The sequence below is a fragment of the Fukomys damarensis genome, unplaced genomic scaffold (genome assembly GCF_012274545.1).
Source record: "Fukomys damarensis isolate Sample0158 unplaced genomic scaffold, DMR_v1.0_HiC HiC_scaffold_21, whole genome shotgun sequence".
Lineage (NCBI taxonomy): Eukaryota > Metazoa > Chordata > Mammalia > Rodentia > Bathyergidae > Fukomys > Fukomys damarensis.
Genome location: NW_022900933.1, coordinates 14,327,029 through 14,350,358, shown reverse-complemented (window position 1 = coordinate 14,350,358; position 23,330 = coordinate 14,327,029). Strand labels below are relative to the sequence as shown.

General features: G+C 40.6%; 1 protein-coding gene across 10 annotated transcripts in view; it reads right to left on the bottom strand.

The window, feature by feature from the left end:
- Positions 1 to 23,330, bottom strand: part of Sipa1l1 (signal induced proliferation associated 1 like 1) — a 333,742-nt gene that overhangs the window by 30,518 nt on the left and 279,894 nt on the right. For 9 of the 10 annotated variants that reach the window (XM_010645389.1, XM_010645392.1, XM_010645396.1 and 6 more), the window contains 4 exons: positions 21,362 to 21,935; positions 20,481 to 20,755; positions 14,544 to 14,813; positions 429 to 575 (listed from right to left, as the gene is read on the bottom strand). In XM_010645389.1, coding sequence (XP_010643691.1) covers positions 429 to 575; positions 14,544 to 14,813; positions 20,481 to 20,755; positions 21,362 to 21,935 — 1,266 coding nt within the window. The remainder of the gene's footprint in view (positions 1 to 428; positions 576 to 14,543; positions 14,814 to 20,480; positions 20,756 to 21,361; positions 21,936 to 23,330) is intronic. The other variant, XM_010645397.1, reaches the window with a different exon arrangement.

Here is a 23,330-nt window from a genome sequence, read left to right as displayed (position 1 = left end):
TCTCAGAGTAAAAGTGCTGGTATGTGCCAGGAAATGTTCTGCTGCTAATTACTTCCTAGCTTGAAACACTGCAATCTTTTTTTTCTTACAATGGATTTTTTTTAAGGTACTGGGGATCAAACCCTCGGCCTCGTGCATATTAGGCAAGTGCTCTACCACTGAACTATATCCCCTGTCTATTTTTGTAAATTACAAAAGGAAAAAATAGGTATGCTTGGGTATTTGTAGAGTGCAGAGAATGCTGAACTTCTTTAGAAGTGCTTTGAGCCAGCCACGAAACATTTTTCTAATTGGAATATTAGCCACATTTTCCCTGTTGTTTGTAAATTAATCAGGGCTGGCTGAAAGAAAATCATTTTACAAGTGTGCAGATGAAAGACTGCGATGTCAGGAGAGACCACGCACAACTGGACAATCAGCATACCTACCCTTCGGGCATGGACTTTTGTCTGTAAGTGCCCCCACCAGAGCCAGTCTCACTGGATGAAGACAGGTTGCTAGGGGAGTTACGACACTGGGATCTTGCTAAAGCCATGGATGAGACCGTCACATAGATGTCGGAACCAGGAGACAGGCTGCATGTGCAAATCAAAAATAAGAAGTCAACAATTCAAAGGGAAAATCCCAAGGCAATGCATGATGGATAATATCATATAAATGTGACAAAGGCAGCAACTTCGTGGGGATAGCGAAAATGAAGCCAGCTGGAATCCTACAAAAGAAATTTCCCCATAAAACTGCTCTCTAGGGGAACAGCCGGAAAACTGCCTCAAAAGGGGAGGGTGGGGTGTGTTAAAAAATAGAGGTAAACACGAAGTAGAAAACATGCATGCTTCTAAAACTTGCCAGAATTCAATTGGTTGAGCTGCTTATGCAGTTTCCTAGCATGGCAGAGCAGAGGCTAACTGAACCCAAGTGACATTAACACAGCAGTTAATTCCAATTTTTCATATTAGTCACCCTAGAGTATACAAGCATAGTGAGACTCATACATTTGTTGTATGCCTGTTTTCTTATTTTCTTATTCCAAGTTTAAAATGAATATTCAGACTGCTGTTAGTACTGCATTTATAAGTTTGGTTGATAGTAGTATCACCACATAAGAACCTGCCTGAAAAAAATGCACAGAATTGAAGTTGTTGAATTCAATTAGAATTACTGAATTTATATCATTTCACAAGAGAGATGATGATGGTCCCTAAAATACCTGTTTCTAAAGCTATAACGATCTTTTACTCAGCCAACTGGCAGTTGAGGTAGAAACCACAGCTTTGTAATCAGGACAGACAGATTTTACTCCTGCTGCTGTGTTGAACAATATTTTAAAAACATATGCTGACACAAATCTATTGCCTCTTACAGCAGGGCAGGTCAGTTCTATTCAATAGCTAAGGAAATGTGAAATCTAAGTCATTTAAGAGGAATCTAAGTTTACTAAGTGTGGCTTCTGGATTCTAAATCCACTGCATTCTATGAAGAACTCTTGTGACCCCTCAAAGAAGATGGGCTTTCTTTCTTAATAAGAGAGTTTGCAGTGGATCGCCATGGTCAGATGACTTTCTACAGAAAGCTCTCTTAAACTCAAAAACAGTTACTTGGAACGGAACCTAGTTCGCTGGAACAAGGAAGGCCATTCCCATAATAAGGCTTTGTACCTCTGTAGCAAGGGGCAATGGGGTTTTCAGACATGAGAAGCTGACAGGGATAACAGCATCACATAGAGAAACTTTACTAATAGATAATAAGGACAGATATGATACTAAGTATAATCCCAGATTTATATACGCCCATGAGGTAAACTCCATTGAGAGCCCAGAGTTCTCTTCAGCTATCTCAGACATCTGTATCTAACACATAACACATTCAACAGCAATTCAAAACTAACAGGTTTTCCCCTGTTCAAAACTAACAGGTTTTCCCCATGCCTCCAAGTTCCAAACCAGTCCCTCCTGTATTTGTCATGTCAAGCTAAACACCTTGAAGCCATTTCTTCCTCCTTTTGTCCTCATCTTCCAGAGTCAGTTGGCCTAATTAAGTTCAACTACTGCTTTCTGAACATAAACTGTGTCTTGGCCACCCTGGGTGCTGACCTTGAAAACAAAGACAAAAAAGGTATCTGGTTTCCAACCTGCTGACTGTAGATACTCCTCTGTCTAGGTCTATCATTCTAGGTTCTCTCCACTCTATCCCTCCAAAGCTCCCTGCTATTTCTTTCCACCAAGTCATCCAACTCTTAAAAAGTCTAAATCTTCCTTTGCCTACAGGATAGAAAACCAAGATTTCCCAGTTCCATCTCAAAGGACTTGAGTCACCTACCTACCACCACCTCCATCTCCACCTCCCACCCCTGCATCTAGGTCCTGGACTCAGACTCCACCACTGTCACACCTTCACCTATCTTGCTCCCTTGCCTGGAAAGCTTTCCCACTTTCCTACTCACATGACACCCCATACCCCACCCTGGTGCAATTCCAACATCATATCACTGAATTCACAGAACAGAACCTCCTTAAATCTCGTACCATCACAGCACATCCTATAGGAAGGTTAGTTTTATGTCTGACTCCCTACTAGATTCTGTCTTGAAGGAAAAAGACTGTACCTTATTTATCTTTACATTTCTGGGTGTTTAATCCATGTTTGAAAGAAGGGAAAGCTCTGTTAGAAGTGTATACAATGCTTTTTTCACGTGATAGATGCAGTTTGAAAACATTTTCACAGATGTCTATGAGATACTTGCTTCTGTGTTCCACCATTGAGTCAGAGTTGATCCCACAATTGTACCTGCTTCTTTAAGCATCACAAATCCTAATACGACTAAGGACTCTTGAGAAATGTTCAGTGTGCTACACAGATCTTACTGAGAATTCCAAGTCCTGGAGTGGATTTTGGTAATGTATTTTGATAGGTCAAAGATCAAGATATTTATCTGGATTCCATAAAAAGTATGTCTATATACTCTTTTCCATTAAGAAATCTCCCAAATTTGTCACAGTGAAGTAACTGAAAGGAGACTAGAGTGCAAGAGGAATGGGTGGAGTAAGTTACCAAGAAACCTAAGGATAGAGGAAGGGCACAAATCCAAAGGTAACAAGATGCCACACTCCATTCTGCCTTTAGAGTTTAGCTGTTATATGTACCTAATATAGAACAACTACAGATAGTTTCATTTTGTAGGTGCTTTAGTTTTCTTACTGCAGAGAGGAAGAGGTGTTAAATAAAAATGGAGGGAAAAAGAAATGGCAGCAGTAGAATGTGAAGACAACTGGGCCAGCGCAACAACTGTCTCCTCTGGATAAACAAATTATGGCAATGAATTATATTTGAGCATGGCAAGATGTTTATGCTTTGAAGAGGAAGTGAAAACATAATTCCTTAAGAAAAGTCAAGATGTAACTTTAATGTCTTCAGAGCTTGCTATCCCTACCTTATTCTTCAAAATGTATATTAAGCTAAAATATCTCATGCTAGTTCTCAATCTCAAACCTTTTATTTGGCAAATATAACAGAAAATTCTATTTGGTTATTGGAGTTATCCCAAAGTTTAAAAAAATACAGCATTTTCAGAAGGCTGGCACTCATTCCTATCCCCTTACTGGATTTATATAACTCAATAGTAGCTTTGTTTCCTGACTTTCACACACAGTACACACATAGCAACTGATGGAATGCCACCCAGATGTTTTTATGGCTCAAGATGCATGTATGGTGGGCAAAGAAATATTCAGAATTAGCCCTTATTCTGGTGACATACTACTTCACTATTCTTTTTAAACACTCTGGATTTTGCACTTCACACAAATATTTGAGAATAGACCTCTTCAGGGGGAGTAGAAGGTGCTGGAAGTGTACTTCAGCAGAGACTGAACAAGGCTTGATGTTACTGGAAGTTGGCCAAGTCGCTTCCCTGGTGCTCTGAGCTCTGCAAAGCCAGCGGCTGACCCTGTCCCTACCTTACACGTGTAGTCTGCTTTAAGGTTTGCTGTATCCAGTGACTTCAGAACAAGAGCAGGCTCACAAAGAGTCTGCTCCTCTGAGATAAGTCCAGGTCTTTCTGCTCTGTTCTTTAAAAAAAAAAAAAAAAAAAAAAGGTACTTGGCAGTGTAGGCTGGCCTTGAACTCATTATGTAGCCCAGGCTCAAACTCACTGTGCTCCTTCTGCCTCAACTTCCTAAGTGCTAGGAATACAGGAGTGTGTGACCATGCCCAGCTTCTTCTGCTCTAGTCATAAAGGGCCCCAAACATCTGCTACTAACGACAATGAAGATTAACACCTCTTTAAATTGCTATGGGATCTTTGGATTCTGTTGACTATAAGCAATAATGTTTTTACAGAATAATGTGTAGGCTGTCAGAAAGGAATTTCCCAAACCTTTTAGCATTAATTTCAGAGGATTCTCTTCCCTACATTTTAAATTTTTACTCAAGAAATAAGAAAAGACTTTAAAAATAACTGAGACTATACATTAGCTGGGGATCTCCTACTCACCCCTGCTGAAATAAAAGTTTTTTCAAAAATTTATTTTATCAAAAACATAGCAGCCAAAATCTCATGATCATCAGCACCAACAGACAATATATCCATATTGCAGGACCACTCTTAAAGCCAGCTTTCCATCTATACGCGATACAATTGGCTGCAAAGAAAGCAAAGACCTGAAGGGGCTAGACATTTAGGAAGAGATGGTCTAAGATCAGAATCAGCTCTTCATTTTTCCAGCAATATATTCATTTTAGGATTTAAAAGGTGTCAAAAAATATACCAGATTTTAAATAAAATAACCCCTGCCCCTTCAACCCTTCCTTGTCATAAATTAACCCATGGGACTTCAGAGATAGTGTTAACAGAGGCAGACTCGTAATAAACCTGATTACTCCGGACTCTGACTGATTACAGCTTATCAACCTATGGGTAAGGAGTTCTCAGTGTCCACAGTTAATGCTAAAATAGTTTCCTGAGTATTTCAGATTAATTACACTTTTATTTCCTATTTTTTACTCCAAAATGACAATATTGCTTAGATGTGTCCAAGGAGATAAGGCCCCAGTAACCCAAGTACAAACAGAGGAATGATGGTAAAAACAATTGAGAGGGTTTCAAATAGCAGCAATGACTGACAAATTAGATACTCAAGTCCATAATTAAGCACAGCACTTTACCACAACTTAGTAATTAAAATGCTATCCACCCAGGGAACAGGACCAAGTTAAAGTACTCTGCCTTCGTCAGTGCATATCAAGTAGGATATTTGCAGAATTGTTTTTAAATATTCCCTTATGTAGGGGAAAGGTAATAAGGGAAAAGAAAAAACATGAGAAAATGGAAATAAAATATTTAATAGGGGGTGGGGGAGGGCAAGGATAAGGGGAAAAAATGAGAACCAAGACCTGTCATGTAAAAGTACAAGATCCCAATGATGAATGTAACTATACTGCATACCTAAAATGTACCCATAAACTCAATGAGAAAAAAAAAAAAGAAAAAGTTCCCTTAAAATGATACAAGGTCACGTATTGTGAGTGCTCTATCTGGAACAGAGTTTGAACAAGTTATGTTGAAGTAACTCATCCCTCCGTCTTTCCTGTCTTCTATTGTACACTTTGTGACCAGAACTACCACTAACATCTGATCTGACAACCCACACCTTTTTTTGCCTGGATCTGGAAATCCTGTCCTGAGGAGCCTCCTATGACACAGTTCATTTACGACAACGAGGAACTCTCTAGTGCAACTGGGACAATAAGGCATTTACCATACTAAAATAAATGGATCATCACTTCACAGCTGCTGGCAAGCTGTGAGAGGTTTGTAGCCTGGCACATGTCATGGATGTCTCTTGAGACAAGTCAATTTTATATCTAAGGGTGATTGTGAAGGACAGAAAATAAATACGATTGCAAGGAGGACCAGCCACTTAATTTGAGGGAGTCAGAACATACTGAAAATGTTCAAACAGCACTCCAAATCTCGGGTGACCACAGAGCATTAAGACAATCATGAGGCCCTGTACCACTGCACTAATTCCAAGCACAAGAAGTTGACCCTGACTGCTAGTCTAACTGGTCGCCCCTCACTTGTAATCATTCTGCTCATGTTTACTTAGCGTCCTCTGTGTGTAAAGTGTGCTGACTGAGATGGGTGCTCTGGGGTTAGAAGGCCTGATACTAATTTCAGTGCTACCATGAACTGTAGCTAGGACCCTGCGCAAATTATTTAATCACTCAATCACTGGGCATCCTTGCGATAAACAGAACAAACACCAACCAACAGAGCTGTTGGGAGGATTAACTGAGAGAACACACAAAGGTGTCTGAGTAAAGCTTGAGACAAAATATGAACTCAGTAATAGTCACCTATAATTTTTAAGTAAAACACAGACAGTCATGAGAGGTTAGCACAAATAAGAGCGTAGAGGGCCTCAGCCAGGTATCCGTAAGATCTAGTTAGGAAAATGAGGGGAAAGAAAGCTTCATGAAGGAAACACATTGGAGATGCAGCTTAGACCAAGGACATTCACAAGAGTCAGGTCACTAAGAGCACAGGAATGTGAAAGGTTTATGTCACCATGCACGGTGGCACGCCAGGCTGCAGCACGGGGCACAGTGGGAGACTGATGGGGACCATGACTGGAAGGTGAGTGGGATTACTGGGTGAACCCTCCTAGGGTTAGCGGAGGTGTGGTTAGAGTTTATCTTGCAGACCTGGGTCAACAGGCATAACAGAAATACTCCAATACCCAATCTCCTTTGCAAAAGAACTGGTAAAATAAAGTCTAAAATTTGAGCACGTGTATATACCTAAGAAACGACTAGTGTGCCACAAATATTAATCTTTTATTAGTACTGCTCTCCACTAATATTCAAAAACATTTCGTGAAATGTCACAACCAAATCTTTGGGTAAGAACCCAAGTGGTTTTTAGGCATGCTAAGATTTTAAAGATGAGCAAACTAAATAAATTCATTCTCCTATCCTGTTACGCAAACTGAAATGATGGCACTGGAGGGTGAAATTTAACACACCATGCTGGCCTTTGTTCAGAGTGGCTACCTGTGTGCTTAAGTGGTCTCCAGGACCCTTTCCCTTCCTTCCAACCAACCAAATAGACACCACAATCTACTTTCCTCCCCACAGAGACTTCTACCAGCACAAATAAATGCCCCTGGATTTCAGAGATTTTGAGCTATGCAATAAAATTCAAATTAGTACAATCATATACTTGAGGACACACTGCTAATTAACCATGATTTAAGACTTCTCTGTACCTTCTTCTCTATCTCTACTCTGAATCTGTGCTATTTAGAAAACTACAATGGAAAACTACATGAGGCAAGCAAAAGGTGATGGATTAGAAGACTAGTTTTATTCTAATTCCCTAGGTGAACAGGGACTGGTACCTACATACACTTTCAGGCAGGGCCACAGGTGTGAGTCAGTCCTCCACCCTGCCTTGTGTATGTGCGCTGTTTCTTATTATTACCCTGCAGATCCTAAAGGGAGAATGGCCCAGGGCCATATTTTGTTCCTGAAGTTGTGCCTTATTCGTATGTCTTCTTGTGGTCCATCCACCAGCAGAGAGTCCAGCATTAAAGCCCACAAACTCAGGAGAAGAGATCACTAAACCTCTTCTGACCAGCCTAAAGATACCCCATTTATCTCATCATTTCCACAGCAATAGTTCCTGCAGGTCAAAAAGAATCTAAAGTCAATTTTTCAGCAAATTAAAGATAGGCAGATCCCAAACTGCCACTCTGTCACCATCCAGAGAGATTTTCATGAGAGGACGTGGATCTTAGACCATTTTGTCCAGGAAGGTTGCAGGAAGACATATGTTAGATCTGGCGTTGGGAAGATTTTTCACTGTCTGCTATGTGTATAGGTGGGTGGGGGAAGGTAGTAGTTTTCAAGGAAGATCTAGGACTACTGTTGTAAACTATCCTTGTAAACCATCCCAGGCTGGGCCTCCCTGAATAGCCCTGATAGAGGACCTCTCCTTGAGCTGGGTAGGAAGGCACGGCCCAGCTGCTAAGTGTATACAGGAGGATAACTCCTTAGTGACATGCAGGATCACACTACCATACACCGCCACCTTATTGTACTTGCCAGAATACAACTGCTCTATCATCTTCAAGGGCCCTCTAATTTGTATAGATTTTTTTGCGGAATTTCCTATAACTTCTGCCAATGCATAGTTCACCATCATTGTATTTAGCACAGCATCATCCTCTGTCTTGCTGAAGTTAACCATGGCATCACACAACCTGCTCCTGGGAGCACACTGACCACATGCTTACCAATTCTAGGCTCAAGATGAACTCAGCAGTCCAGACTGGGAAGCTTTCTTATCCCTACATAGTCCAATCTGCATAGCCTGTACTCCCGATGGCCCTAGAGTTCCCAGGTGGGCCGTATTGCAACCTAGGCAGCTCTGCAGGGAAGAAACCCCTACGGGATAGCTTCCCTAGGCTGCGGATAAAACAGCTCAAGGAATAATTAATACGAAACTTGGGACCCTGAGCTGAGGACCACACTGTAGTGTGTAAATGAAAGGGAGTTAGGAGGTATGCCATTTCCTGCATGAACAGGGACCAGCACTGTAATATCTAACAATGCAAAACCTGCAAATTGTATCAACTCCAACCCTAAGGTAGATGCCAGAGTATATTAGCTCGCATGAGGAGAAGGAAAAAAGAAGCTCCAGGGCCCAGTGACTTCAAGTAAAGCACAGCCTTCTGCTTTCCTACCTTATCTTGATGACACATACAATACTGTTACACAATTTCAACTAAAATCTTATATATAGGAGTTAATCTAGAATTTAAAATTCAATTTAAGTATTTCATCAAAAATATTCTTTTAAAATAGGAGTATGTTAAACTTAGGAACAAAAACAAAGTTCTAACTAGTTTTAATGTTTTATCATTTACAAAGCATTTTGCTTTATTTGCCATTTAATTTTGTAGCTACCATTTGTTTTGAGACAGAGTTTACTCTATAGTCCAGGCTGGCCTCAAACTTTCAACAACCCTCCTGCCTCAGCCTCCCAAGTACTGGGATTACAAGTGTGTGCCAACATGCCAAGCCTACTTATCATTTCATTTTCTCCAAATTGATTAAAAGGCTCCCAGTTTATAGCTAGAGACAGAAATTAAAAGACCAGAGTCTGTAGCTGGTTCTCAAAATGCAAAGATGAGTAAGACAGGCTAGGTTGAAAAAAATGGAGAAAGTAATTAAAATGAAGTATAATAAATTCTACCAACGAAGCAGACATCTGGCAATGTCTACATTCCCAGAAGGGCATTAAGGCAGAGATGGGAAGAAAGTGTTTTAGAAAAATTAAAAGGAACTTCTTGGAGGGGTGTGGGTATCTGCCTGTAGAAAAGAGGGAGTGGAAAGTGGACAGAGCAGAGCAGTACCATAAAGCATCAAGGAGGAATGGCTCTTTCAGAGAATAATCATTTATAAACCTAGAGACTGGGGTATATGTGAAGGTGTGGCAACAAGGGGGAGAGAGGAAGAGAGGGAGCAAGGGAGAGGCAAAGCCAAACAGAACCATGAGATGGTTGTAAGGACATGAATGATCTGAAGGGCATCTCCATGCTGGTCACTGTATTTGGAGGGTTTAGAACCAACTTGGGCTAAGAAAAAAATCTTGGTGCAAAATAAGAGCTCTTCAGGCAGTGATTAGGACAAAGATTAAGAATGGGGAACTCAACAGAAATTGAAGATTTGGTAGGTAACAGGGTTTGGGTATAGGGATGAGTGTGTGGAAGAGGTTGATTATGAAACCTAGGCCTACTGTGGATACTAGAGTGAATGGCAAAGCCATTCACCAGGTGGGTCAGTCACAAGAACAAAAGGTACAAGTGGCTGGAGTAGAGGTTATATCGGTTTGGATTTATGAGACAGGTGGGTGATACCCACATGCAGATGTTTAGTAGATAGGGACATGAATATGAAAGTAAAAAAAACAGGCCAAGGGAAAAGAGACACACTAAAGAACTTTTCATATACACATGATGACAGGTTCTGAGTAGATGATTTGTCTAGAGATACTGCACAGTTTGGGAATTGAAAGGAAAATAAAGAATTATAGGGAACACACAATTTCAGGATAAGGAAACACATACAAGAGCTGACAATATACAAAAAAAAATCCAGAAATAATGTTTTGTTTTGTTTTGTTTTTTTTCTTTTTTGGAAAATGTATATTCATCAGGTTTATATTTCTACAATGAAATCGAAGACAAGCTACTTACGAAGAAAAGGTTTATTCAGCTCACAGATCTGGATGTTCAAGGAGAAGGTCAGGCACTTCTGGTCTGAGCCTCTGGTGTGGCTCAGAGTAGGAGGAGTTAAGTGCTAAAGCATGCTCACTCCTATCTTGAGCCAGGAAGCAGAAAGAAAGGATGGGCCAGGCTCCCACAATCCTCTTGAAGGGCACCCCTCAACAACCTAAGGACCTACTAGCAGACCCTACCTTTAAAAAGGTCTACAGGACCTCCAATAGCTCTACCCTGGGGAATCAAGCCTTTTATATATGAACCTTTGGGGGAGGGACACTGAACCAAACCGTAACAACCAGGAAACAAAGTTGGAAGAAAGAAGGAGTAGAAAATGATATCAAATAAGCTAAGGATTGCATATCCACTGACTTAAAAAATATGGAAGTCTGGACCTATTTTGGGCTTAACCACAGCAATCCTAAGAAAGCTCTCAAGTGCTATGATTTAAGGATCCTAATTTCAGGTCATGCAAAACTATGATACAGTTTTAGTGTACCAATGGTTCAATGCCATTAAACATCAAGTATTTAAATAAAAGGTAGTGATAACTTCGTTAAAAAATATTTTATATGCTAAGGTGCCTACAGTTTATTCAACGTCTCTAAAATGGCCAGAATGAGTACATCGACACTGATCAGTGTTTTATCCCTGATCCCATGTTGCCTACAAACAAAGTAATGTATCACACACAGTGTGCTCCATAATGGGTTACTCTTACTCCAGTCCTACCCTTAAACTCTAGATAAACTTGAGGTCAAAACCGTAATCACATCATGTTGCCTATTCTGTTAATAAACACTACTCTCACAATTCAGTACTATAAAACTCTTATTGAAAGCTGTGGCAGTCAGGGTGGAGTTTCAACTTGATGAGCTTTGAGATCTGCCCTAGGGATTGGTAGAGCACCAATCTAGGGGTTTTTGGGTGGATCATGAGCATACAGCCTTGGAGTCTGTGCCTGGTCCCCAGCCCCTTCCTCTGTGGCATGGTTCCCTTGCTCAGCTTCTCACCTCTTTGAATTAAGAGGGTGCTCTGCCACACCTCTCCACCATGATGCTCTTCCCTTGGAGCCAGCCAACCACAAGGCAGAACCATGAGCCACATCAAACCTCTCCCCGTTTAAGCTGTGGGGGTCGAGTATTGTGTTCAGTGACAGGACAGTGGAATAACGCAAAAAGCCCATTTGGGGAACACAAAACTCTTATCTGAAGAATTAGACTTCAGATGGCAAGTGGACCACTGGTTTCTCACCTGTCAGTTCCTCTAATGATACAGACAGAAAACTATCCAGCTAAAAATTTTTTGATGAAAAAATTTTCAAAAGTCATTTGTTATAAAACTCTTGACCTCGGTGTTAAGAGAAAATTTAAAAATTTTAAAACATATTCCTAATGATCTTCAGGTCTGAGACTGTACATACAATGAAGAAAAAACTATGCTTCTACAAGCAGTAATAAACAATTTCATCCTGATTGTGCTGAACCCAGTCAAGGAGAACAAAGCAAGCAGGCTTGTGCTGCACAGACACAAGGGACTTTGAAACAGCTGCTTCTTTATGCTTAAGTACAGTGGCTTCTCTTAGTTAAACACAACTTTCTGGGGAGAAAAATGAATGGAAGGAAACAACTGCAAGGGAAGATTCAAGGTATGGCACATCTGTGGCTTTTCAGGTGATGATTCACCTTAAAGGTTCATATCATACTTCATAAATGTCCCAGGTAAAAATGTAAGTGGCACAGAGCAGAGCTGGGGATACAGGGGAGAATCAAAAGGACATGGTATGCGCCAGGCAGGGGCTCACTTCCACATCTCAGGTGAGGCATTTTTATCTCAGTAAGACTATAAGGGAAAGCTTAAACTATTCAGTTACATTTTACTATATTTCAGGAAGAACCACAACCTAGGGATTCATGAAGAACTCAAAACATGCCTAATGTCATGAGTCCATTCTACGTCCACATCTTCCTGAAATCACAGCACTTTCTTCTCTTTATACCTTAAAACTGGAGATAATGGGATATAGCAAACTGAACTCTATAACTTTCACAAAATTAGGCGATCATGCACTTCAAAATGAAGATGATCCAAACAATCCTAATATCCTGAAAGCACAGGGTTGAGATTTCACAGGTTATCTCTAGACTCCTCATCCTAAAATGTAAAATCTTAATGTACTCAAAGACTACCTGGAAGTAAGATGACCGAGGGGCAGTGAGTGTGGTTAAGTAGCCCCCAAACCTATAGTAGCCTCACTTCTGCCACTTCCATCTCTATAGCTGAGGGCCATGAGCTACTCTCATGCCCTTGGGATGAGGACTCCCTGAGATGCCTTTCTTCAAGGTGGAATGAAGACAAAGGGCAGATACAAGTACACCACAAATGGGAATCATTGCTGGAACTCAAGAAATTCATGGAGGGATGTGTGTGTGTGTGAGAGAGATATGTGTTCCCTACTCCTGAAAGCTGCTTGCATTATAAGATGACAATTAGCTACAAAAATTTTCACTTCTGAAGGTCAGTGTGCTGAACTTTTGTTCAACAACAAGCTTTAGCTTCCGTTGCAGACATTAAATTCAACATGAAATCAAAATACGTTCTACTATCTTATATAGAATATTATGTAAAGAAAATGACTGTTTCACTTGTGAAAGCCTTCAGAATATTCTGCAGAGGAAGAAAATAGCATTGACAGGGAGAAGAGTTCTTCCTTTAGACAATGGCATCCTAGGTTCATCTTTCAAAATGTAGGTCAAATCATGAATTACAGCTAACACACACCTCAAAGAGAGCCAAGTTTGGGATGTCCAGAACAAAGAATGAATTCAGAGTTATCTTGGGAGCTTTTCTTCTAAAAAATAATGCAAGCAAGGGGTGTCCAGATGGGAATGGGGCTACTGTGGGTGAAGAATCTTTTATTGTGATAAAAGCAAAGCTCTGTAAATCTCCAAGATTAAATGAATATTATAGACAACTTTGTGCATTTTTATAATTTTTATGTGGCATCCTAGTGTTTCCAAATGGTTAGTGACAATGTTTTATGGAATACCTCAAAAGCTAGACTAAGACAAAAACAACAAACAACCCCCTCCAAAAACCAACTTCATAGCATGGCTTCTCAGCTTCCAGCTGCTAAGTGGACTGATAACTCTTCACGTCTAGAGACACTGTCCTTGACATCGGTTTTTGCCAAGCTTGGTTCTGGATGTTCACACGAATCAGGATCATGTTCTGGCTTCAACAGGGGCTCTCTTCCACCTTACACAGTTCCTGGAACACGAATTCTCACTTCTCCCCCACTCTAAGGGTTTCCACACACACAAAAAGAATCCCAAGACATAATCAAGACAAAGTTGACGTGATGGGAAAAGGACAGTGGACAGACAAACTGGCTGCTTCTAGCAGGTGACAAAAGATTAATCAGACTGTCTCTTTCGTTGGAATCATAACTTGAGCTAACTACATTTACAGAGCAATTATTTAAAATGTAATATTCAATTGTTAGTCACATTTTGAAAGTACTTAATCTAGCTTAATTTTAGGACTAGATTAGTTCAAGGTGCTGCATCTTACAATTAATTCCAGGCAAAAAGTGCTGGAACATACACACATGGTCCCAGTTAGCCGGTTACTTCTTATAGAGGGATCTATGATGACTTTCAATTAAATGACAAACTTGGGTCCCTTACATTCTGGGATTTCTTAGTCCTCCTTCCTTTTGCATATATAACTCAAGGTTGAATGTTTTAATCTATCCCTGTGTGATACCTTCGCATTATTTTCTTCCACTTTTAAAGCAGTGAAAAATGTTCGTGCAGTTTCAGTATTTCTTCCTCAGAATTCTTTATCATAAAATGACAAATAACAGATATCGAACTAAAACCTGCACTCTGTTCCTGTTGTATTACTTGCTCCCAAACTGTGAAGACTGATTAAAGATGATAATACAGTCACTGCCGCTTTGGAGAGTTAGCTAAACTGTAATCCATATAGCTGCTTGGGTAAGTTGATGCTTTCTGATAATCATCCCATAGAAACTGAACAGCAAAGTACAAATATAGCTGCCCAGGACCAAAGTGTGGCTGGGATGCCTTTGCTTTGGTATACTATCCTATTTTGAAAGCCACTCCTGCTTGCATCTTGGCATCATTCTTGATTTCTAGTACCATACTGGAGGGCCTAAAGTTAGTGTTTATGGGTCTGGTGTTATTTAAATTGGGGGCAGACATTTGAGCAAACCACCTTTGGAGGAACACTCACCGCCTTTCTAGTGGGCGCCCATCACTGGAGATGCTTCGAGGAATGTTGGCAGCTCTTTCTGGAGGAGGCATCTTTCCATCTCCTTTCCCAGCATTCAACCTGGAGGTCATGGGACTCTGCACCTGGGCTGGAACTTGAGGTGCATGAGGCCCCTTATTAGCATTTCGCTGCCATTTGTTATTGTTTCGGAAGGGAAACTTGAATTCATATGAAACACCTTCATTCATTTTGTATTCCATCACTGGCATGCGGTAGGTTTCTGAGCAACTCCTATTAGGGGGAAGGCACAGGGAGAAAAACAATACTGCTTTTTCTTGCTGAGAAAACCACACTGATCCTCATTAACACTTAAAATGGATCCAAAACTTCATCCTTTGCTTCTAACCCTCATTTAATCTTTGGGCTCTGTAATTATTTCCCCTTCAAAAAACAGAACCTGAGGAACTATAACATTAGTCTTTTCCTTTAGTCAGTCCCAACTGTTGAGCCTGAAATGCTCTAAAAGAAAACAGGACCATGGTTACCCTGAAAGGTGGCAGAGTTGTAGGAGACTGGTGGAGGGATGGACAGCTCGGCAAAGGAGCAGACAATGAGTATGTGGCCTTGAAGGAAACAATCCATTTCTGCATTCCCTTCACTGCATATTACAACTAGTTTTCAATTTGCTGGGATCACAAGAGTCAAGAAATTAAGTTGAAATAAATCTGAAAGTCTAATCTGAGAGCCAAACTTAGCTTAGGAAAGGGGGAAACCCAATTACAGAAATACTGCAGTTATTAGTTCTCTAGGAAACAAAGCATAATCTGAAATCAGACTTAAAAAAAAAAAAAGGAAGAAATTTCCCATAGTGTGGGGCTGTCCCCAGGTAGCAGCATGACTGAACTTACTGGTAGGTACAAATATCTTATTGCTTGGCCTTATTTTGTGCCATCACCTAAATTTCCAACTCTCAGGAAACCTGGAGTCCACTTTCCATTCTTCATATCCAAATATCAAGGGAGAGTACAATCTGTTATTAACATGACTGACAGACAAATCTGACTCCCACTAAAACATCAGCTCTTGCCTTGCAAGCACGATGTCCCAAGTTCAATCCCTGGTAACCCCCACCCCCAAATCAGCTCTATCAGTGATTTAAATCTCATCACTAAGTGAAGAATGATTTCCTTAAAGGAATTTCAAGGACTGGAAGACATAGGAAAAGATTCAGAAAGGTGTTAACAGAGCATTGTCAAATTACCCTTCATGTACTACTTTAGAGACAGTATAACAAGTCACCACCCAAGACAGTGGAATAAGAGCCACATGTGCTTTTAAAATTTCTAGTAGTCCCAGGGCCCGGGATGTAGCTCTTTGGTGCCGCCGCTTGCCTCACAAGTACAAGGTCCCGAGTTCAATCCCAGGTACAAAAAAAAAAAATTTTTTTTCCTAGTAGTTCTTTCTTTAGAAAGTAAACTGGTGAAATTAACTTAATACATTTTATTTAACCCAATATATATTCAAAATTTTACCTTAATTTTTCAATATTGTTATATTTTAAGTTCTTCTAAATCTGAATTATATTTCACACTGAGCTAAACCTCAGCTACCCACCATTTTCTATAGTCAAGGGTAACCACCCACTGGCTTCCTGGTCTCTTATCTCTGCAAAACACAAGGATGATATATGGAACCGAGAAAGGGACTATGCACTGAAGAAAGATAAGAGCTGGCTTCTAATGCCATGCATTAATGTTCAAGACAGGATTTTCATTATGTCATTTGAAGTAAAACTTATTGTTAAAGAATCCCCAGTACTACGAAAAGTTCTTTAAGTAACTGTAATACAGCTTATTAAAATAACTTAAGGGCCGGGCACAATCTAGTCACGTCACACCAATTGTAGGAAGTGGACACTGTCTTTATCTCCACTACGCAGATGAGGAACTGGAGGCCTGGACAGGTTGACTTGACCCAGTTTACACAGCCAGGAAGGTGGAGGAACCAGGGTTTAAATCCACAAAACCTGCTCTGCCTGCAGGTTAGTCTTAACGTAGGGCCTAAGAACAACATTCAACTCTTCAGACACCCTTCACCTAGAGTGACTACCCTATCTCACTCAGGACTAGCCTATGATAAAAAGGAAGCTTTAACAACATTTATAAACCCAACTGAAGAGTGTGGTCAATGAGAATTACAATTTCAGTGTAAAAGTGACAAATGGTGACCCACCAAAGCCATGTATTAATTGAAAAGCCATTCCATCTTTCTTCTCTTTTTCAGTCATTTTATTCTCTTTTCATTTCTGATTTCTCATTATACCATGAAACCTGCAGAAATGTGTGAATGGTGCATATACTGAACAGAACATCTCAACAATGAAGTCTTAAGGATAACTCAGTCCCTAGATGCCATGTAACTTTGGCTCAGAAAAGATATGCAACTTATTTCAACTCCAAGTTCTTCATCTGACAAACAGGATTTGAACCAGATGAATTTTAATAAGTGCTTTGGCACTTTTAATCAAAGAAAAAAACTACGTTATCTGTTCTTATTTAAAAGGTTCTTTGATGCTCAAATCACCACCATAAAAAAAGTAATTTGGGCTTTATTAACTTGTTTTTTATCTGCTGAATAGCCCTTGATTGCTTTCATGATAGATGGAGTGCTGATGGAGAGGAGGGGAAGGGACACACACCAACTCAACACAATGAATGTTACCATTATGTACTGGAAACATGTACTAAAAGAGCTCCAAAAAACCCCTCAAAACCTAGAGGCTAGTGGCTCTCACAGAATGCAGGTTCGCCACTCCCATGCAGTACCATTCAGAACCACTCAATCTGCTCCCCAAGCATTTTTCCTGTAACGGGTTGACTCTCAAGACCCAGAGAAGTCTGGAGCCTGGGGAGACTTCTCACTCCTGCTCTGTGGTGGTCTTTTGGATAAAGACCCAGGACCACCTATATGGCACTGTCCTTCCTGGGGTCTGCTCACTCCAGGGGCATCTGCTGTGCCCTGCCTGCTTCATTTTCTTCATCACTTCAATGGACAAAAAGCTGCTATGAGAATTTTTTTTAAATGTCCAGCAAAAAGGAGGAGCTCAGAAATTTGACCTTTCTTTCTCTGGCCCTTTTCTTTAAAATTTTGCATTTGAAAGCAACTGCTTATTTTACAACAAAGAAAAGAGCCCTATTTTGTATAATCAAAAAAGTTGTCCTTTCAGAATGAATAACCTTCCCCTGTGAACCTAGAAACTTAGGGTCCTGTGACCTCTTGGGGTCCTGGAGAAGGCCTGCTGTCTCCTGCTGGAGCTGCTGGTAAAGAGAATGGCTGACAGAAAGGAGAGTGACTAGTAAAAGAACAGAGTAATTAGCTGCTAGGAAAACAGCAGTGGGAGTGTGAAGCACGGAGGAGAAGGAAAAATGACAGAAGAGCATTATCTTACTTTGTTGAAAACTGTAACAAGATGATAATGCTTCAACGGTTCCCTCTGAAATCATTCAGTGTTGGGGGGTGGGGGAGCTTTCAGTCTTCCACAGGCACCAAGGACCACCTGCCCAGAAGGTGTGACAATGGCTCTTTGGATAGAAATCACACTGAAAGGGCCAGAGGAAGGCTGTGGCTGTGAGCTCATGTCCAACCCCTCACCTACCTTGCCCTCCTAGCACCCTGACAGTAGTACACGATGGCAGCTAGGTGTCTGTGGGGATGACAAGTACCTTCCTGGGGGAGGAAGGCACGTGGCTCATTCACCCAGTGTGCCCTAGAGTCTCCTACAGGGGCTTGCAGGAGATGTCCTGTCCATCGGCACTCTGCCATAGTTTGCAACTGGCCATGTGGGGAATATTCACTACTACAAATTTAGCCCCCTCTCCCAAGCAATTTACCAGCTCACTCTAGTATGTAAAGACACGGGTCTGTGTGAGTATACAAAACAGCAGAAACAAGGGCTGGACTCTAACTCTGTCAGCAGAGCTTAGGGAGTTACTAATCTTTCTGAGTCTGTTTCCTTTAAAACAAAAATAACACTATTCCCTCATACCATTATCTCACAGGACTTGGTACAGTAAGGTAAAATACTCACTAAACATTATTTTTTTTTACCAACACATTAGGATGATAAATGTAGCCTAGTAATTATTCACAATTTGGCATCAGTAATGTTGCCCCATTCTGTCCACAAGCACTCCAATCTATTTCCCTCTCTGTTGCTCATACAAGATTTGGGAACCTAGAAGCGAGGGAAGGACCTTCTCAGAGCAGATAAGATGGTATCTCAAGGTCTATGGGCTTCATTTTTGAAAAGATGGTCTTTATTTAGGCCAGTGTCTATGACTCTTAATTGTGTGTAGTTATGGCTGACAATTCATCGAGCTTTGATTCCTTTCTCCAATTCCTGTCTATCTAAAGAGACCAAGGGACAGTGGGCAGGTGAAAAGAGGAGAGAGGCAAGGCACCGGAGGCTGTTCTAAGAAAGAGCCCCACAGCCTCTCTGAGCCACTGTGAGTGATATTTGCATCCTAGGGTGTCAGGATACTTAATACAGATGATGCTGAGCTTCAGGAAACCAGAAAAAGTGAACATGCTTCATCACACATGGTTAATTAAGACAGAGCATGTGTGCAGGATAGTTTGGAACATCTTCCCATCAAAAAAATAGCTGAAGCCAAGCGTAGAGGCGCACGCCTGTAAGCCCAGCACTCAGGAGGCTGAGGTACGAGGATCACTGTGAGTTCAAGATCAGCATGGGCTACATAGTGAGTTCCAGGTCAGTTTCAACTACGTAGTGAGACCCTGTCTCAAAAAAACAAAAATAAAACAAAACAAAAGCTGAAATAAAAAGTTCTGCACATATATTTTGGTTTCTTTGAAACCATCATCTAAAAGAAAGTTTTTACTAAAGCTTTCAGCATAAAGGATTTCACTATATTGTGACTTAGGCACATAATCCACAGATCACTGAAGGGATCAACAGTATTAGGAAATAATATTTCAAATAAAGTTGGGTTATAAATGAGATATATTTCAGTTGTCATTGTTCCTTACCTTTTAAAGGTCACAAATACCCTAATGCAACCATTTACATTCTACCACTCGATAATCAAAAATCAGAGCTCAGGCACAGAACTGCTCATTTTGGGGGAAAAAGGAGAGAGAACTCTGTCTTGGCTTTAGAGGCCTAAAAATCAATTGCCAAAGATTAAGATAAATTCTTAGCAAATAATGGCTAAATAATATATATACATTTTTAAAAATGGCAAAAATAGCCTGTGCAAACATAAAGGAGAAAAGAAATACTTTATTAAATTTGTTCCATCAAGAATCCTCTCCCTAGAGACCAAGAAATTAAATTTTCAGCAGTGCTGCTGGCTTGCCAGAGCTGGGCAGACAGGAGCTCCTTGGGCCTTCCCTTTGACAGAAGGCTGGAGACCAAGCTGCTAAAGCACCAGGAGCAAGAATAGCTCATCTGGAGCCAATTCCCAGCACATGCAGTCAGGAAAAAAACCTCTCTGTCCAAGCTCACATAGCAGGGCTCAAAGCAGTACTGAGCTTTGGACAGAATGGGGGTAAAGATGGGAAATATGAGTGTCGTGGAACATAAGGAAACAAAAACCTGACAGTTTGAAATGCTGATTATCTTTTAATGTTAACATTTCAATGTTTCACGGCTATTGGTACAGCATGCAGTCATGGATATTACCAGACTTCTGTCTGTGGCAGCAACTTTATAAATCCAGCAATGTAAGTCTTAGGCCTGGCTTGCAGTTAGTCGTTCTTTCTAGCTGCTGCTGCCACATGCTGAAAGGGAGCTGCGTCCTGAATCAGACTTTCTATTTTTTGGAAGGAATTCGAGCATATGTAATCTGCTCTTCACAATTCCTGCTTCCGTACCTACCAGATGTTTTGCATGGTACACAAACCCTGCCTCAGGTGCAGCTGTCAACTCAGACCTACCTCCGTGGGGTGCAGTCATCATGGGGGGGGATGATGACAACTTTCACCGTGACAGATGTCCTCAGGAGATCGATCATCTGCTCATGGCTCAGAGTGGCCACAGCCACCTTGCAGATCTCCACCAGGCGGCTGCCCTGCCTCAGCCCCGCCTGCCAGGCATAGCCATAGGGCTCGACATCTGCTACAATGCCCTCGTAGTTGACATGGAACCCAAGCTGTCCTAGTCCATTTCTTCGCAGAGTCATTTCCACCGATTCACAACCTTTTGAAACACACTGGACAAGGAAATCAAAAGTACTGGGATTTAATGCTACAAGCTATTAAGTGATGGACATGGAAGGAGAAAACCTTTGCAAGCAGGGTTCTTTCTGAATACTGCCAGCTCAAGAGCATGTTAGTTATTTCCCCTTCACTAGTTTCTATTCATTAGGCAGAAGGAACATATTTATTGCATCTAAGAAGCTCAATGGCTTCCCTGGAGTTAAAGGGAAATCTCTAATGGTAATCTACGGGGAGCCAGCAGCAAAGAGAAAACTATTCTACTATTCAACTTGCCCTTAAAATGTCAAGCCAACAGATACTTAGACAACCCTTTTCAACAATACCAGATCAGCTGGGCTGCAAACATCAGTCACCAAAACCGTGGGATCAGGTCAGATGCAAATGCATTTCTAACAGATGCACAGTAAATGAGTCTTTCCCCACTTGTTCTGCTAGGTTTCTAAGTAAACACAAAGCTGAGATAAACTGTGTTCTGCACATCACCAAGGAGATTCCAGAGGAGCTAATAAAATAGTGCAAGCTTTAGTAACTGGGCTCTTGTCTGCACTGAAAACTATGAAAGAGAAGCTGCATGTGAATGTGTGGAAGGAAAGACTCACCTGCAACCTTTTGACAATTTCTTTGATATCCTCATTGCTAATGAAACTCTCCACTGAAACACACTCTCCTCGCTCATAGAAGATTTTGAGGCTGTTATCATTTGAAGTCCAACCTATAACATCTCTGCAGGAACAATTGAAAACCACGCTCTTTGTTTCCTGTTCAATGAGAACAATGAACTCATTGGAGACACCCAGAAGGCAGTCTATCTCCATAGCTGTGTTGTAGTCTTTGGCGCGGACTGCCCACACGATGGCTCCCATGCTGCTGAGCTCAGCTCCTGGATATGGCTTAGACTTTTCCTTCTTCTTGGAGGCCAGAGAGATGAATGGAAACTTGCCTGAAGGGTCAATGGGGGTGTTGGTGACATTCTTTTCTGCTAGATCCTTCAGGTATTCCTGGCGAGTCCGAGTTGCCATGGCCCGGAATTTTTCTGATTTATGAGCAGCATTTTCTGCATTAATCACTTTGGCCAAAAGAAAGTCCCTGAACACATTTGACTTAGGGAAAGTGACCCCTTTAGGGATGGGAGGTCCAAAGGAAGGCACATCTCTGGACCTAGTGACAGCCACACTGAGGGTAAGCAAAGAAGAAAAGGAAAGAAGCATATTAGTATTTTTCAGTCTCACAACAGAAAAATAAAATATATTTTCACAAAGACCATTCAGCTCAGTGGTAAAGTGCTTGCCTAGCATATGTGAAACCCTGCATTTGATCTCCAACACACACTGGAATAAAAGAGACAAATAACTCAAAAGCAAAAGTTCTGCTCATTTTCCCATAAGAAACATGCAGTTAGGCTTTAGAGAACATCTCTTTTTCTAGGCCAAACAAACACATCTGTAAAGCTTAAAGTTAAAGCTTATTTCTTTAGCAGACAGAAGACTGACTAACCATAAATCTGACAAATTTACTGTATAAGTATTTTGCATCAAAGAATACAACTGTTTGAAATGCCTACAGGTTTTAAGATAATTTAAGCCTACTTTAAATGTCTACAGATTATTTCAGGGGGGTTTATAATATAACCTTTCAGAATAAGCATAGATTTTTGTAAAAACACAAAAGCACCCTCCACTTTAGCTAGTATGTCTATAAACAGAGCTTATAATGAAAGCATCAGAATATGAAATGAATTACAAAAACCTGGTTCACTTTTAGACAAAGATGGGGCAGCATTTTCTACTGGAGAAAAAATTCACAGAACCTTCTGCATGCATGTTTTATGACTTGATTACACCAGTATTAAGCAATTTTTCTTGTCTATTATGAACTGTCTGGCTTAAATGCTGACAGCTGTATAATTTTAATTGGTTTTTTTTTTTTTTCTTAAGCAAAAGATGCTGGAATCCAGATTTGCTAGATGTCCTCAGAGGAATACTGCAAGGATTCAGAAGTATTTAGTATCTTTCATTTTAAAATTGGCAATTTGTTCTCTTCCTAATTTCACTCAAATCATTATTTTTTCTCAGGATACAACTGTGATTTCATTTTAACTAAGGAGTTGAAAATGCTTGGCATGAGGTATGATTATGAGCACCACTCTGTTTGCCTCCTAAACTCAATGACTTTCTATAGGACTTTTACTAAATGACAGAACCTTAGACAAACACATACTGAAAACTTACCAATAATTAGAAGCCTCTAGAACTGAGGGAAAGAACTAAATTTTTAACATGTAATTATCAGTGATTCACCATGGTAGGGAGGTAAATGATACAGACACTAAAATCAGCTTTGCATTATTAGAAACAGAATCCTTACAGAAGAAGATGAGGAAGATGATACCCTAGAACACTCTTTTCAAATAGAGTTTTGTTTTGCATGCATTTAATTTTCAAGGTTTCTGCAAGGTTAAAAAGCTTATTAATTTAGATGCCACAAAATCTGAACTCTTGATAATAAAGCCTAGAATATTGTGCTTTGATTTAAAGAAAAAAAAAAGCCTGTCCAGTTTGCTATACATGG